The 13653-nt window shown below is 49.7% G+C and overlaps 1 protein-coding gene across 2 annotated transcripts; it reads left to right on the top strand.

Annotated features, from left to right (window-relative positions):
* The first annotated feature begins 1360 nt into the window (after window positions 1–1360).
* On the top strand, window positions 1361–12109 carry ATXN1L (ataxin 1 like). 2 transcript variants are annotated; one of them, XM_062176635.1, is made up of 3 exons: window positions 1361–1449; window positions 3303–3364; window positions 4537–12109. In XM_062176635.1, the coding sequence occupies exon 3, from the start codon at window positions 4654–4656 to the stop codon at window positions 6715–6717; it is 2064 nt and encodes a 687-aa protein (XP_062032619.1). In that variant the 5' UTR covers window positions 1361–1449; window positions 3303–3364; window positions 4537–4653; the 3' UTR covers window positions 6718–12109. The 2 variants fall into 2 exon arrangements, with proteins under 2 accessions (XP_062032619.1, XP_062032620.1); XM_062176636.1 differs by having other exon boundaries at window positions 4534–12109.
* The last annotated feature ends 1544 nt before the right edge of the window (window positions 12110–13653 follow it).

Here is a 13653-nt window from a genome sequence, read left to right as displayed (position 1 = left end):
TTCTTATAAAAATTCAAACAATAACTTAAGTTGTTTTTGAAAGTCTTCCAATTTGGGATTTTTTTTAATGAAGAAAGGATAACTAATTATGTATCTTCCCCTCTCGTATATCTATTTATTTACATATACATAAATACATGCAACTCTTTTAACATTAAATAAATGATATCACAATATTGGCTTTTGTTTTCCCTTAACAAAATGCTAAGTTCTTCTATCTAGATCTTACTCCTTTTTGCAGTAGTGGAAACTGAGGCTTAATGTGGTAAAATGCAGATAGCCACACATTAGGGACCAGAGACTAGCCAGTACTTTTTTTTTTTTCCCAGCAGTATTTTGTTTGTTTAAACGTTTGTTTATTCTCATCTAGTTGAAAGGTAGAGCAACACAGAGATTGAGAGAGTGAGAGAGAGAGAGCGCGATCTTCCATCTGTTAGTTCATTCCCTCAAATGCCCACAACAGCCAGTACTGGACCAGACCAAGGCCGCGAGCCAGGAACTCCATCCAGGTCTCCCAAGTGGTTGGCTAGGGGCCTTGCACTTGAGCCACCACCTGCTGCTTCCTAGGATGCATTAGCTGAAAGTTGGGTCAGAAGCAACGCAGCCAGGAGCCAAACTGGAATTTTAATATGGGATGCAGGTGCCTGGGTCACAACGCCTGCCTCCGCCACTAATTATAAAATTGAACAAAGATCAATTGTTATCTATTGAACAGAGTTTGCCTCTCCAATAGTCAAAAATTCCTTAGTTCGTTTTCAGAAAATATAAATAGCTACTTAAAAAATTACAGCAGCAATCCAAACACAAATACAACCACTTCCGTTTTCATTTAAGTGACAGGCTCATGCTACTATGAAATCTGCTACCTCGGAATGAACGGGAATCTGATTTCCACTCAGTCAGGTTACTTCCCACTGTACTAACCCTCTTCCTCAAACGTTCAACTCTGGGATCGCCTCGCTTTCCTGGACTGGGTCACTTAGGGATTCCCCGAGGTTCCCAAGGGGAGGCTTCACTAGGCAGGAAATGGGGGTCACTGACGGCCACGCCCCAGTCGCTGTTTTTGGGAACCCCCAGTATTTACTGGCGTGTAAAGATCGCGGGGTTATTGCGCGGTCAGGGAGTGGGGGCAGAGCACAGCCCTATTCACTTGACCAGGTCCCAGGGGTTGGACTCTGTTTTCCCACCAGATGGAAGAGTAGCAGCGATGTGCGATCGAACGGCGGTACCCGCCCCGCCCTGCCGGGAGACCACTGCGTCGCTCTCTGGCCCGCGCCGTGACGTAATTTTGCTGCGCCGGGGGCGGGGCGCGCTGACGCCATCTCCGGGCGCCCGGTTGGGGGGGGCGCTGGGTGTGGGGCGGCTCCGGGGCCGGGGATGGCGGCGGCCGCGGGTGCGGCGGCTCCGGGACGAGCGGGAGGAGCCCTGGGAGCGCTGTGAGATGGGCCGGTGAGTGTCGCCAGGAGTGGTGGCCGCCAGGCTGGCCTCCCTGAGGTCAGGCAGGCCTAGGTTCGGAGCTCCAGAGGAAGTGGCCCCTAGCAGCCCGTTGCCTCACCGGGCCGGGGCCGAGCACAGCGGACAGAGTTAGCGAAGAGGCCGCGCCTAGACCCCCGCCCGCTTCTCTACGGCACAGCCTGGAAGGCGGAGCCCCTCCGGCTGTACCTCCGCGGGCCAGAGTTGTCCGAGTCTGCGGGGCGGGAAGGGGGCCGCCAAACAAGGAAGCGTCGCCTGCGTGGCCTCGCCCCTACAGCCTTGCTTGAAGGGTCGACCTCCACTCTGTAAACGCAGAATTCCCGATTTGGTACCCTACTCGTGTTGGAGCATGGATTGCGGGATCCGGGAAGACATAACCCCTCGTTTCTTCCAAGCTTCTCCCATTCTGTCGGGCTCACCTCTTGCCCTCTGCGAATTCGGGACTCTGGCTGGGTTCAGCCTCTGGATTCCAAAAAGTGTGATGAGGGGCTTCGTTCCCAGCTCTCCTAACTGCTTTGGCAGCTCTGCGGAATGGTCCTCCTTGCCCGTTAGCTCAGTCGGGGTGACAAGCTCATCTTCCCCTTGAGAAATCCTTTGAGCCATCCAGAGGCCAAGGTTTCAGATTCTGAAATGTGCCCTGCGTCGTGCAGACCAGGCGCACAGACTTTTTATTTATCCTTCCCGCAAACCTTTTGCCTCTCATTTTTTAAAATTTGTGCTTGCTAACCCCTCGTGACCTAAAAGCAGGTTTGCTTGAACGTTTTAGTTGGAGAGAGCAAGGATCATTCTGAGATTAAAGATGTGACCCCAGTTTGTATGGGGAAATGAAGGGAAAAAGCGAAGTGCTTTTGTTACTGAAGCTGCCGGCAGAGAAGGGTGCATGGTTTGTGCCCACCGTGTGGGATTGGGAATTTGGTTCTCTCCCATGGTTCCCCATCTTTCCACTCTTTTGTATGCCAGCACCGTGCCAGTCTTTAGAGAGAAATGTTGCCTTCCGTTTGGATCGAGGCTTGCAGGGTTCTGCAGCAGCTGGACAGGACAGTTGGTAGTCTCTCAGAGTCCTCATCAGTGCTGCTTTCTCTGTGCCACGGGCTTCAGTGCTGTACTTTCTGGCCAGTGTACATTCACAGATTGGCAGCTCAGTGGTAGTTTTGTTTCCTGCTTGTTAGCTGCATGAGGATCAAGGAGATGTTTTCAGTTTCCATCACACCTGATTCATCACTTGGTGTTTTGTTGTCACACAGAAAATTTACACACACACACGAGCCCTTTTTTTTAAATCTGAAAAATTGTTAATAAGGCTTTCCCCTTGAGTGACTCCCCCTTGACCTCTTTTTCTGCCCCAGAAACAAAATTCTTTTTCTACTAGTGCATCTTTCTCAGTTAAATAACCATCAAATCTATGTTTTTATAGATCCCGGAGTAGAGGTAAAGTCCATGGAATTGATTTTCCTTGCTGCCCATTGTTAACATTGGAACAATGTTAAGTCTCCGTGCGTTTAGCTGAACTTTGGATTGGAAGTAAATTTAACCTCTGGGTAGTAGGCACAAGCAGGGAATAAAGAATATGATGTTAAGGGAAAACAATGAGGTTTGACCGATGGGCATTTTTTCCCAGAGACGTCATTAGCGTTTATGAGATGGCCTTTTTTCTATTCAGCTGTCCTCGCTCTCTGGATAAATTGTTGCTACCTCTGGAGAAGAGGATGAAAGGAGGACTCGTTGGGACTTTAATGTCTTTGTGGCATTGGAATTACCTTTCAGTGATGACGCTGGAGAGGATCAGAGGTCAGGCTTCTGCTTATTCCATCTCTATTTCTGTCTTCTAGGCTCCCAAGCCACCCGGGAGGACACTCATTACAGCTGCTCAGAAGCACCAGGGGGAGCTCAGGTAATACAGGCACTTTGGATTCCTTGTTGCAGAAAAACATCTGGGGTGCCACAATGGAAAAACAATAGAAAGCTCTTTTCAAATCCAAAGAATGGGAGCCTGATTGGAATAATTCGGTGACAAAGTTCATATGCATTGAAGTGTTCAGACCAAAAAGATGCTTTTGGACAGTGGGTAAAAGCATTTGTGAAAGGTGACAGTAAGAGAAAGGCTAGAGAGAACTTTGTTATGAAACCTATAGACCTAGGGTAGAAATAAACAGGCATATTTGGAGGAATGGGACCAGAATTTTATGAAGTGGGGCCTAGAGCAGGTCTGCAATGGAAAAGGAGCCATTGGCAAAAGAGAACACAGAGGAACAAAGGGAGTGAGAAAGAAGGCAAATTGAAGGTGTTCAGTGAGAAGAAAATAATTTTTATTAGACCGGGGGAAGGGACGTCTGGGTGAAGTCACAACAGTTTTGTTGCTCCTTGGGGAGGAGGAGAAACGAGGTGTAGAGTAAGCTAGTATAATCACTCTTCCCATTTTGCCCAAGTTAGAATGTGGTTCACGGGGCAAAGAAGATGAGCAAGGCTTTGAAAAAAAAAAAAAAAAAGACGAGAAAACCCCAGGACTTACTGACACCTAGGTCTTTGAGGACCTGGAGATATCAGGCAAAGGAGGACAAGAGGTGAGCCAGGCTTGGGTGGGAGAGATGGGAGTAGGTGAGGTCATCACCCAATTTAGACTGAGGAAAGGAAACAAGGATGAGGTCATATGTTCAGGGAAGGGAGATGGTATATTAGTCTTCAGTGAAAAAGGAGAAAGAGCCAGCAGCAAAGATGGTGTTCAAAACCCCCTTAAGAGACAAGACTGAGAAGAGTCAGGGTCCTCATGAGAGGCATGACTGATCCTGAAGATGTTCATTTCCGGGGGTTGTGGAGCCACTGGGTTGTTTCTGCATTGTTCAGTGCTCGTCCTTGTGGCTCTGTGCTTTGTGATTTCCCTGTTTCTGTCATGTCCCAGGCTGGATAAGTGGGGAGACAGTCTCTTTGTTTACCCCTTTTCTCATACTTCTTTTTCCAGCAGTACCTTTTATTACAGCTTCTTCCATGGGTGCAATTCTTTCTGTTTCTTTTAACTTGGTTCATCCCTAGGTTACTTTTCTTTGCTTCTGATTTATTCCCTAGCAGATGTGGGCGCCCCAGCCAGCAGCAGAGAGGGGTGCAGGGAAGCCACAGAGAAGCCCCTTCTGATGCCCCAAGGAGCAAGCCGACCCCTTCCAAGCTCCAGGAACACCACAAAGCAATATGAAACCTGTTCATGAGAGGAGTCAGGAATGCCTTCCACCAAAGAAACGAGACCTCCCCGTGACCACCGAGGATATGGGGAGAACTACCAGCTGCTCCACTAACCACACACCCTCCAGCGATGCCTCTGAATGGTCCCGAGGGGTTGTGGTGGCCGGGCAGAGCCAGGCAGGAACCAGAGTCAGTCTGGGGAATGATGGAGCTGAGGCCATTACTGGTCTGACAGTGGACCAGTATGGCATGCTGTACAAGGTGGCTGTGCCACCTGCCACATTCTCACCAACTGGCATCCCATCCGTGGTAAACATGAGCCCTTTGCCCCCCACGTTTAATGTAGCGTCTTCACTGATTCAACATCCAGGAATCCACTATCCCCCAATTCACTATGCTCAGCTGCCGTCCACCTCACTGCAGTTTATCGGGTCTCCTTACAGCCTTCCCTACGCTGTGCCACCTAATTTCCTACCAAGTCCCCTCCTCTCTCCTTCGGCCAACCTCGCCACCTCTCATCTCCCACACTTTGTGCCATATGCCTCACTCCTGGCAGAAGAAGCTACTCCTTCGCCCCAGGCTTCATCTCCAGCCCATTCATTTAACAAAACCCCTTCTGCCACCTCCCCATCTGGGCAGTTGCCACATCATTCGAGTACTCAGCCACTGGACCTCGCTCCGGGCCGGATGCCCATTTATTATCAGATGTCCAGGTTACCTGCTGGGTATACCTTGCATGAAACCCCTCCAGCAGGTGCCAGCCCAGTTCTTACCCCTCAGGAGGGCCAGTCTGCTCTGGAAGCAGCTTCTGCCAATGGAGGTCAGAGACGAGAGCGACATTTAGTAAGACGGGAAAGTGAAGCCCTTGAGTCCCCCAACAGTAAGGGTGAAGGCCAAGGACTGGTGCCAGTGGTGGAATGTGTGGTGGATGGACAGTTGTTTTCAGGTTCTCAGACTCCACGGGTGGAGGTGGTGGCGCCGGCACATCGAGGAACCCCAGACACCGATCTTGAGGTCCAGCGGGTAGTTGGCGCTTTAGCTTCTCAGGACTATCGCGTGGTGGCAGCTCAGAGGAAGGATGAATCTAGCCCCCTTAACCTGTCCCATCATGCCCCTGACCATCAGGGTGAGGGGCGAGGGTTAGCCAAGAACCCTGCAGAACTGGCAGAGAAAAATCAGGCCCGTGGGTTCTACCCTCAATCCCAGCAGGAACCGCTGAAACACAGACCTTTACCCAAAGCAATGGTTGTAGCCAATGGCAACCTGGTGCCCACTGGAACTGACCCAGGCCTGCTGCCTGTGGGCTCGGAGATCCTGGTGGCATCAAGTCTGGACGTGCAGGGCAGAGCCACCTTCCCAGACAAGGAGCCAACACCACCCCCCATTACCTCCTCCCACTTGCCCTCCCATTTCATGAAAGGCGCCATCATCCAGCTGGCTACAGGGGAGCTGAAGCGGGTGGAGGACCTCCAGACCCAGGATTTTGTGCGCAGTGCCGAAGTGAGCGGGGGTTTGAAGATTGACTCCAGCACGGTTGTGGACATTCAGGAGAGCCAGTGGCCTGGATTTGTCATGCTGCATTTCGTGGTTGGAGAGCAGCAGAGCAAAGTGAGCATCGAGGTGCCCCCCGAGCACCCCTTCTTCGTATATGGCCAAGGGTGGTCCTCCTGCAGCCCTGGGCGGACTGCACAGCTCTTCTCTCTGCCCTGTCATCGGCTCCAGGTGGGAGATGTCTGCATCTCTATCAGTTTACAGAGCTTGAACAGTAACTCAGTTTCTCAGGCTGGCTGCGCTCCTCCAGGCCAGCTGGGGCCCCGCGAAAGGCCTGAGAGGACGGTCTTGGGACCCAGAGAGCTATGTGACAGTGAGGGGAAGAGCCAGCCGGCGGGAGAGGGATCTCGGGTGGTAGAGTCCTCCCAGCCTGAGCCTGGAGCCCAGGCCTGCTGGCCAGCCCCGAACTTCCAAAGATACAGCATGCAAGGGGAGGAGGCACGGGCCACAATGCTCCGTCCCTCTTTCATTCCGCAGGAGGTAAAGCTGTCCATCGAAGGGCGTTCCAATGCGGGAAAATGAACATCTTTTCCAGACCAGGCCTGGGGCTTTAACCCCAGAGCTGAGCCTCACGGTGAGCAGGCAGAGGATTTGCACACGCTGAGCAGGGAAAGGCTCTCTTGGCAGTGAGATCTGGGGGGGAAGAGGTGTGAAAAGTGGCCTCCCAAGGCAGGGTCTGTTGCTCATGGCCCCCATGGCCTCCTTTCAGAACAGCCCCAGAGGGTGCTGTGACAGAGCACAGCAGGCCTGGGCCGAGAAAGGAAGGGGGTGCACACAGAGTAAGAAACATTCCAAAATCAGGGCCTCCCTGTTCTTGCCTCCCCGTCCCTAGCTCTTGCGAGGGGAAGTCCAGGCTTTGGGAGCTGGTGGCAGAGGGTGGGAGCAATGAAAGAGCCAAAAATGATGATCCACAGCTTATAGTAGCAGTTAAACTGTCTGAAGATTTTTTTTCTTTATTTCATTTTTTGGTGGGAGGGCAGGAGGCCCCAAGATTGGAAATAAGAGGGTTCCCACCCAGAACCCATCTTGTGAGAGATGTGCACTTTAAAGGGTGATTTTGTTACAGATGTCTATGGCTGGGTTTGTGGGGGAGGAGCACCGTCATCTGCAGGACTCTGCTTGATCCTCTGCTTCAGCCCTTTCCTGTCTCTCCTCACCATTCCTCCTACAAGGCTTCTAGGGGGCCAGAAGAGAAAGAAGCCCCTCCAGGGTTCAACGTGAAGTATGGCCTTGCTGGGGGCCCACTTAGAGGACTTTGAGAGAAAGACTTGATAGCCAGGCAACGATGGGGCTCCAGGCAAGGCTTCTGGAAAGGTGGCTGGCCCAGCAAAGCTCCTCCCACTCAGCATGCCAATCAGACTGAAATGTCACTGAGTCTCTAGTTGGAAATGGTGACTTTGGAAAGAACCAGTGGACCCTCTCCCCCAGGCACCCGTACCCCTCCGTCCTCTGTCTATGTCGTGCCGAAGTGCCTGCGCTGCCCCACCCTCCTGCTGCCCTATCCTCTGCATGGTGTTGTGGCCTGGGCGTCGTTTGTGGCTGCTCTGCCTTTCCTCTTCTGCACAGTTGCTGTCCACTCTGACCTCTGATTTCCCTGTAGCTGTAATCTTTGGTTTTAAAAACTCAGAATCATGTCCCCTCCTCTTCTGTCAGACAGCTTGGTAGAGAAACAAGAAGGGAACCATGCCCTGAGCCAGGGTGCATGCCCCTGGCTGGGCAGTGGCCATCTGGCATTTTCACACAGCCGTTCCCATCTTAATCCACTGCCTCTCCTAACATTCAGGCATCTCAAGCCGTCCCCTCCCACCGCCAGCTCCAAGGTTCTAGAGTGACCCTGATAATGTTTCATGGCCCGAAGTAGGTTTCATCTTGTGGTATATTCCTCTGCAGTGAGTGTTTTACGTCTTACTCGCATTTGCCCCTGTATGTCTTTTAGCATTGGCTTGGACTGCGAGATTCCACTGGGTATTGGGAATTAAGCTCTTCCACCGACTTTTAGGTGGATGAGTGTTTTTTGTGTTTCGGTTTGTTTTGAGGGGTTGGGTCTTTAGGACTCTTGAAGGCAACTCAGGGTATTGTCTTACACCCAGCTCTCTGGTTAGGCTTCTCCTAGGGTATGTTCCTGGCATTTCCTTTATAGATGTGCTTGGACTGGCTGAGATCTGATGTCTGCTCTGTCAAAAAGACTTTAGGCAAGTCTCATGACCTTGCTCTTTCACTTCCTCCCCAGCTGCCAAATGGGGATAAATAATTTTACCTACCTCCTGGGAGGAGGGGAAGTTCTGAGAATGGAGTCATTCTTAGTGTTCAGGTGCTAAAGGTTCTCCTGGGGAAACAGAGTGACTGAATCTGCTTGTTTGCTACAAGCCCTACACTCCACTCTTTGAGAACAGTTACCTGGTCAGTCAGCTTTTGGGGGTCCATCCAAGGAAGCTGTGGGCCTGACCACGACTGCTCACTCTGTGGTTCCTTCCAGAACCAACACCAACCTTGTGCTGCGTTGGGATCACGTCCTTTTCTCTCTGTGTCCCCCATTCTCTCTGAATGCTGCTTACTTGGGCTTGTTACCTACAGTGGGGGCCTGTGGGGTTGAGTCTTGAGGAAATCCCCTCAGACGAGAGCCTTGGGAGAAGGCCTCATCCCTGGCTGTTTCATGAGCTACTCCTTCCCTAGGGATTATTGTTTGTACGGGTTTCTCATAAGCGTCCTTCCTCATAGGAAGGCTCATCAACTGAATCCAGTGACGTGCACACAGTAGATGCTCAAGAAATGTCCTCCAAGGACAAGCAACAGTTTCTTCATTATAGGAGCCAGTCTATCTCTAACCAGATTCAGGCCAAGAGTTTAGATCAGATCATCTCCCCTTGGGCCAGTTGCGACTTCCCAGCCTGGTAACTTCTGCTGAACCCTGGACAGAGAAACTCTTGGGAGCCTTGGGAAGTTGGTCCCCAACCTTTTGCTGCTGTTCCTCCACTGTCCCTTGCTGGAGAAGCAATACCAGCAGCTCCCCTGATACCATGCCACGCACACATAGCACAAGACTTGATTTTTTCGAGTTGCAAAGGTGTCTTTGATGAAGTGTGATTCCCCCAGGCAAAGGAGCTCTGTGCTGTAAATCCTGGTCAGAGCTGATACCATCCTTACCTTTTCCCTCTGTTCAGTCTTTTCTTCCAGGCGTGAGAATTAAGAATCACCTGTGGTGTGTCCATTCGTCCTTACAGTAATTTCCTAAGTTTGCAAGAGACATGGAGTGGTTTTTAGAGAATTTTTTAGCAGGAAGAAAGTTGTGAGGTTTTTGGGGATGGGCAGTTGACAGACTAGAGCCAGACGCTTGTCGGTGATAGGACATTCCCAGTGCTTAGGTGTGGAAAGGAGGACTGCTAATGCTGGCACAGCACCGAAATGCTGATACTGATGTGGGAGAAGGGGAGCCTGGTATATGACTGGCAGTAACCCAAGTCTTGGATCATCATTCCTGTTAAGATTAGTGTCCATGGGGGAGGGGATGGCAGGGAAGAAGGGGTTCTGGGAATAAAGAGCCAAGCACGTGAGGCCCAGGGGAGGGGGGCCCCACAGAGCTGGCCTGACCCTTCTGCTCTCTTGGTCCCATTGGTTGCAACACCAAGAGCTTTGCTCTGTGCTGCTTTGCTACTACTGCTTGCTGTCTTGCCTGCTGCCCTCTATAATTCCCGGTCCCTCCATGTCTTTTTTGGTAATGTAGATTAAATCCAGGCCTCATGCCCATTCTTACCTGTGTTCTGCCAGTGTTATTTTATGGCACAGTCATGTCAAATAGGGATGATAGGAAATGCTGCTGGTGGACTGGTGAATCCAAAGGGATATGGCTTCAGTGCTGTCAGGAGCCCTGTGGCTCCAAAGATTTGACTGTCTTGAAGGAAGAAGTAGGTCTTAATGAGTGGGTGATTTCTGTTATATTTACTTCTTTCCTTTGTGGTAGCTTGTGTGCTGTTTTAATAACTGAATGAGGGGGCATCACAGCGCCTGTGCCAGTCTTCTAGTGAGATTCATCTAGCTCTAGTTGTGGATTTTTCGGGTAGGAGAGGGTTTGAAGTTTAACTGAATAGCCCCTTCAGTGGGGTTTAGTTCTGTTGTTACCAGTGGGCATCATAGGTGATTGTAGTGGGGTGCACAGGATGTTGGTGGTGTGCTAGAAACTTGCCACAAGCAGGCATCCAGAAGAGTTGAATGATCACACTGGAGCTGAAGGCTGGACATGGAGTGACTGGGAAAGGACCTGGGTCCATTGGAGTAAAGATAACCTGACTAACTGAGTTGGCCATGGGAGATTAGGTCAGCAAATAGGACAGAGGCTAAGTTCCAGGGAGATAGCTTAGCCTTCTAGGGCTAAGTTTATTAAACCACACTGAAGCTACAATACCTTCCAGATGGGGAAAAGTATACACTACAGTTGGAGACCTGAACCGTACTAGGTTGGATGTCAATCAGGAATCTATTAAATAGCCCTTTGCTGGGAAGACTTCACCTTCCAGCTTCCCCGGGGTAGGGAAGGTCTCCCACATTATGCAATAATAAAATAAGCATCTGGGTCTCTGCAGCTGTCAGTTGCTCTTTCAACTCTAGGATCCATCTTTGGGCCAGAAGCCTGGTCTGGGCCTAAGAGGACGCTGGCCTCAAGATGCTCAAGTTGGCTGCACTCTCTCCTTTCCTGCAGACTATGCACAGTGCCTGGGGCGGAAGGAGGAGAAGTGGTGCAGTTTGCTCTGCTGAGCCTCCCCAGCAGGAACAGTAGTAATAAATGCACTTTTCACACTAAGGTTTCTCTATTAGTTCTCCCGTTAAGCCTAGATCCTCCCCTGGTAGATTGCAAACTCAAGGTCTGTGTGATCCCATAGCCATTGCACTGCAGGTGCCCAGCAGTGACAGTGGCCTCAGACTGGGCTCCTGTCTGCAGTGTATGTGGCAGCAGCCCGTGTGCCTTTACCTGTTGTCAAACTTGCAAGCATTTATTCTGTCTTTATGACTGTCATGGGGACTGAGGTTCTTCAGAGAGAAAGAGCGCACTGATGACATGGTGGTTTTACACCTACCCCTGGACAGGGAGTTTGCACATACTTGTGAGCTGTGAGTGGTTAGTGCACTGCTGGTGTCGCTGAAGGCAGGGTTGATCTCTCACTTGCTTGATAGTCACAGTCAAGAGAATCTAGATTGTGTTGGGGAAGAGACCGGCTGTACTCATGGCTAACTTGAAGTATTAAAATAAGGCTGTCCCTACAACCTTCCTAGTCATACAGGATCCCTGTAGCCAAAACAGTATATGTTCCAGCTGCAGAGAGTTGACTGCTCTCAGCTTGCACAGCACCTTAGGGGAGGGAAGACTATATGGATAGGGAATGGGGTGGAGAAAGAAGGATGCGAATGTTGTCATCTAGGTGGCTTTAGGGTCCTAAGGAGTTGAGAAGGACGGCACTGGGGAGGTCTGGATGGATCTGTGTAGGAGTTTCCTGTAGATAAATTTCTGATCCCCCAACTACTATCCCCAGTATGTAATGGCTGAATTAATATGTAATCAACTGCATTGTATCTAAAGCCTTAGAACTAGTCAGGTGCTCCCCCCACCCAATACCATTTCTTACCCTCTAATCCTACCTGATCTTTAACAAAGCATTAATAATTCTAAGGATAATCTCTATTTTGTTGTGCTTTTTTGTAACTGTTTTAAATAAATCAATTTGTACTGTATATTTGTACTTTTGTGAGATCCTTTTTGCTGTTTTACCATTTTAAGTCTCTGTACTTGGCTACACACAGATTGTATTTTTATTGTTAATGCTCTTCTTATGGATACCTGCATTTAACTTGTGGACTATGTAAACACAATATATATCAATATCTATATATCTATATATCTATCTATATAAACTACTAGCTTTTCCTTTTGGTGTTTGCGCCTTCTTCCTATCCCAGCCTTAGACGGTGGTCACTGAGTGGGGAATAGAAATGCTTTGAGGGTGTGCTGGCAAAGGAACACAGATGGTGTCCTGTGTGTGGTTGAGCTTGGGGCAGATGGCCTGAGCTGGCCTGAAGCATCGACAGCACGGTCATTGGTTGTGTTTCAGAAATGGGCAGTCTACCTGTTGATTTGGTGAAGTTAGTCCCAAGAACCTGTGGTTGTCATCACTGCTGTTTCCACAATTCTTCACTCAGGAACACTGCCAGAAATTGCTGGAAAAAGTCAGCCCCAGTCATAGCTTCTGCTTCTTAGAAAGCAATGTAACCGGTAAGTGGCTATTATGTAGCCACTCAGCTATATGATAGTGACTCAGACACATTTATTGAACACTCACTGCGTGCCACAGACTATCTGAAGTGCTTTATGTGTATTAACATATCATTTGTTGCTAGTATTTACTTTCATTTCATGGATGGGGGAAAGCAAGACAGAGGTTAAATCACTTGCCCCTAAGTCACACGCTAGTAAATGGCAGGGCAGTTTAAGTCCAGCCATCTGGCTTCTAAGTTTTATTTACTGAGAGGTGCTTGAGAAAATTCAATGAGAGAATCCATGTCAAGGGTTCAGAATAATCTGGCATAGAGTGAGCATGCAACCATTTTGAAGCATCCCAAGAGATGGGTTTTAGAATGGTGCTCTGTGGGAGGCATTTGGAGTAATCTTTTTTTTTTTTTTTGACAGGCAGAGTTAGAGAGAGACAGAGAAAAAGGTCTTCCTTTTTCTGTTGGTTCATTCCCCCCAAGTGGCCACTACAGCCGGCAGGTTGTAGCCGGCATGCTGCGCTGATCTGAAGCCAGGAACCAGGTGCTTCCTCCTGGTCTCCCATGCGGGTGCAGGGCCCAAGCACCTGGGCCATCCTCCACTGCACTCCCGGGCCACAGCAGAGAGCTGGACTGGAAGAGCAACAACTGGGACAGAGTCCTGCGCCCCGACCGGGACTAGAACCCTGGGTGCTGGCACTGTAGGCGGAGGATTAGCCCAGTGAGCCACGGCACTGGCCAATCATTTTCTTTTAAATGTGTTTTCCAGAACAAATATTTCAGCTTGTTTGGTAGGAGTTAGCCCTGATTTAGGGAGGGTCACGTGAAATTATTATGAACAGCTTTGGATCTGCAGAGGTCAGAGAAGTGTCCACATTTCCCTGTTATGATATTGGAAGAGGTCCACATTCCTGGCATAGTTAATTTTCTGGCTACAGTTTAACTAGGGCACTTCTTCTGGACCTTAAGATCTATAATTATCTAAACTGTACACAGCCTTTGGTGCAGGCAAAGCAAAGCTCTGTCTTCATTCTGCACCATCACATAAGCTTTTTAGAAATGACCTCAGCTCTTGACTCATCCGTGATTTGGTAGCCATAGGAACTGCCAGAGTATTCATTTTGCTGTAGCCTTCTGCTGCTATTGACTTGAGTTTTCCTATCTCTCTAATTCTGCATTTCCCTCAGTGGTTTTTATTATCCTGTG

This window comes from Lepus europaeus, chromosome 19 (genome assembly GCF_033115175.1).
Source record: "Lepus europaeus isolate LE1 chromosome 19, mLepTim1.pri, whole genome shotgun sequence".
Lineage (NCBI taxonomy): Eukaryota > Metazoa > Chordata > Mammalia > Lagomorpha > Leporidae > Lepus > Lepus europaeus.
Note: the sequence above shows the minus strand (reverse complement) of the source record. Positions and strands in the feature narration are given on the sequence as shown.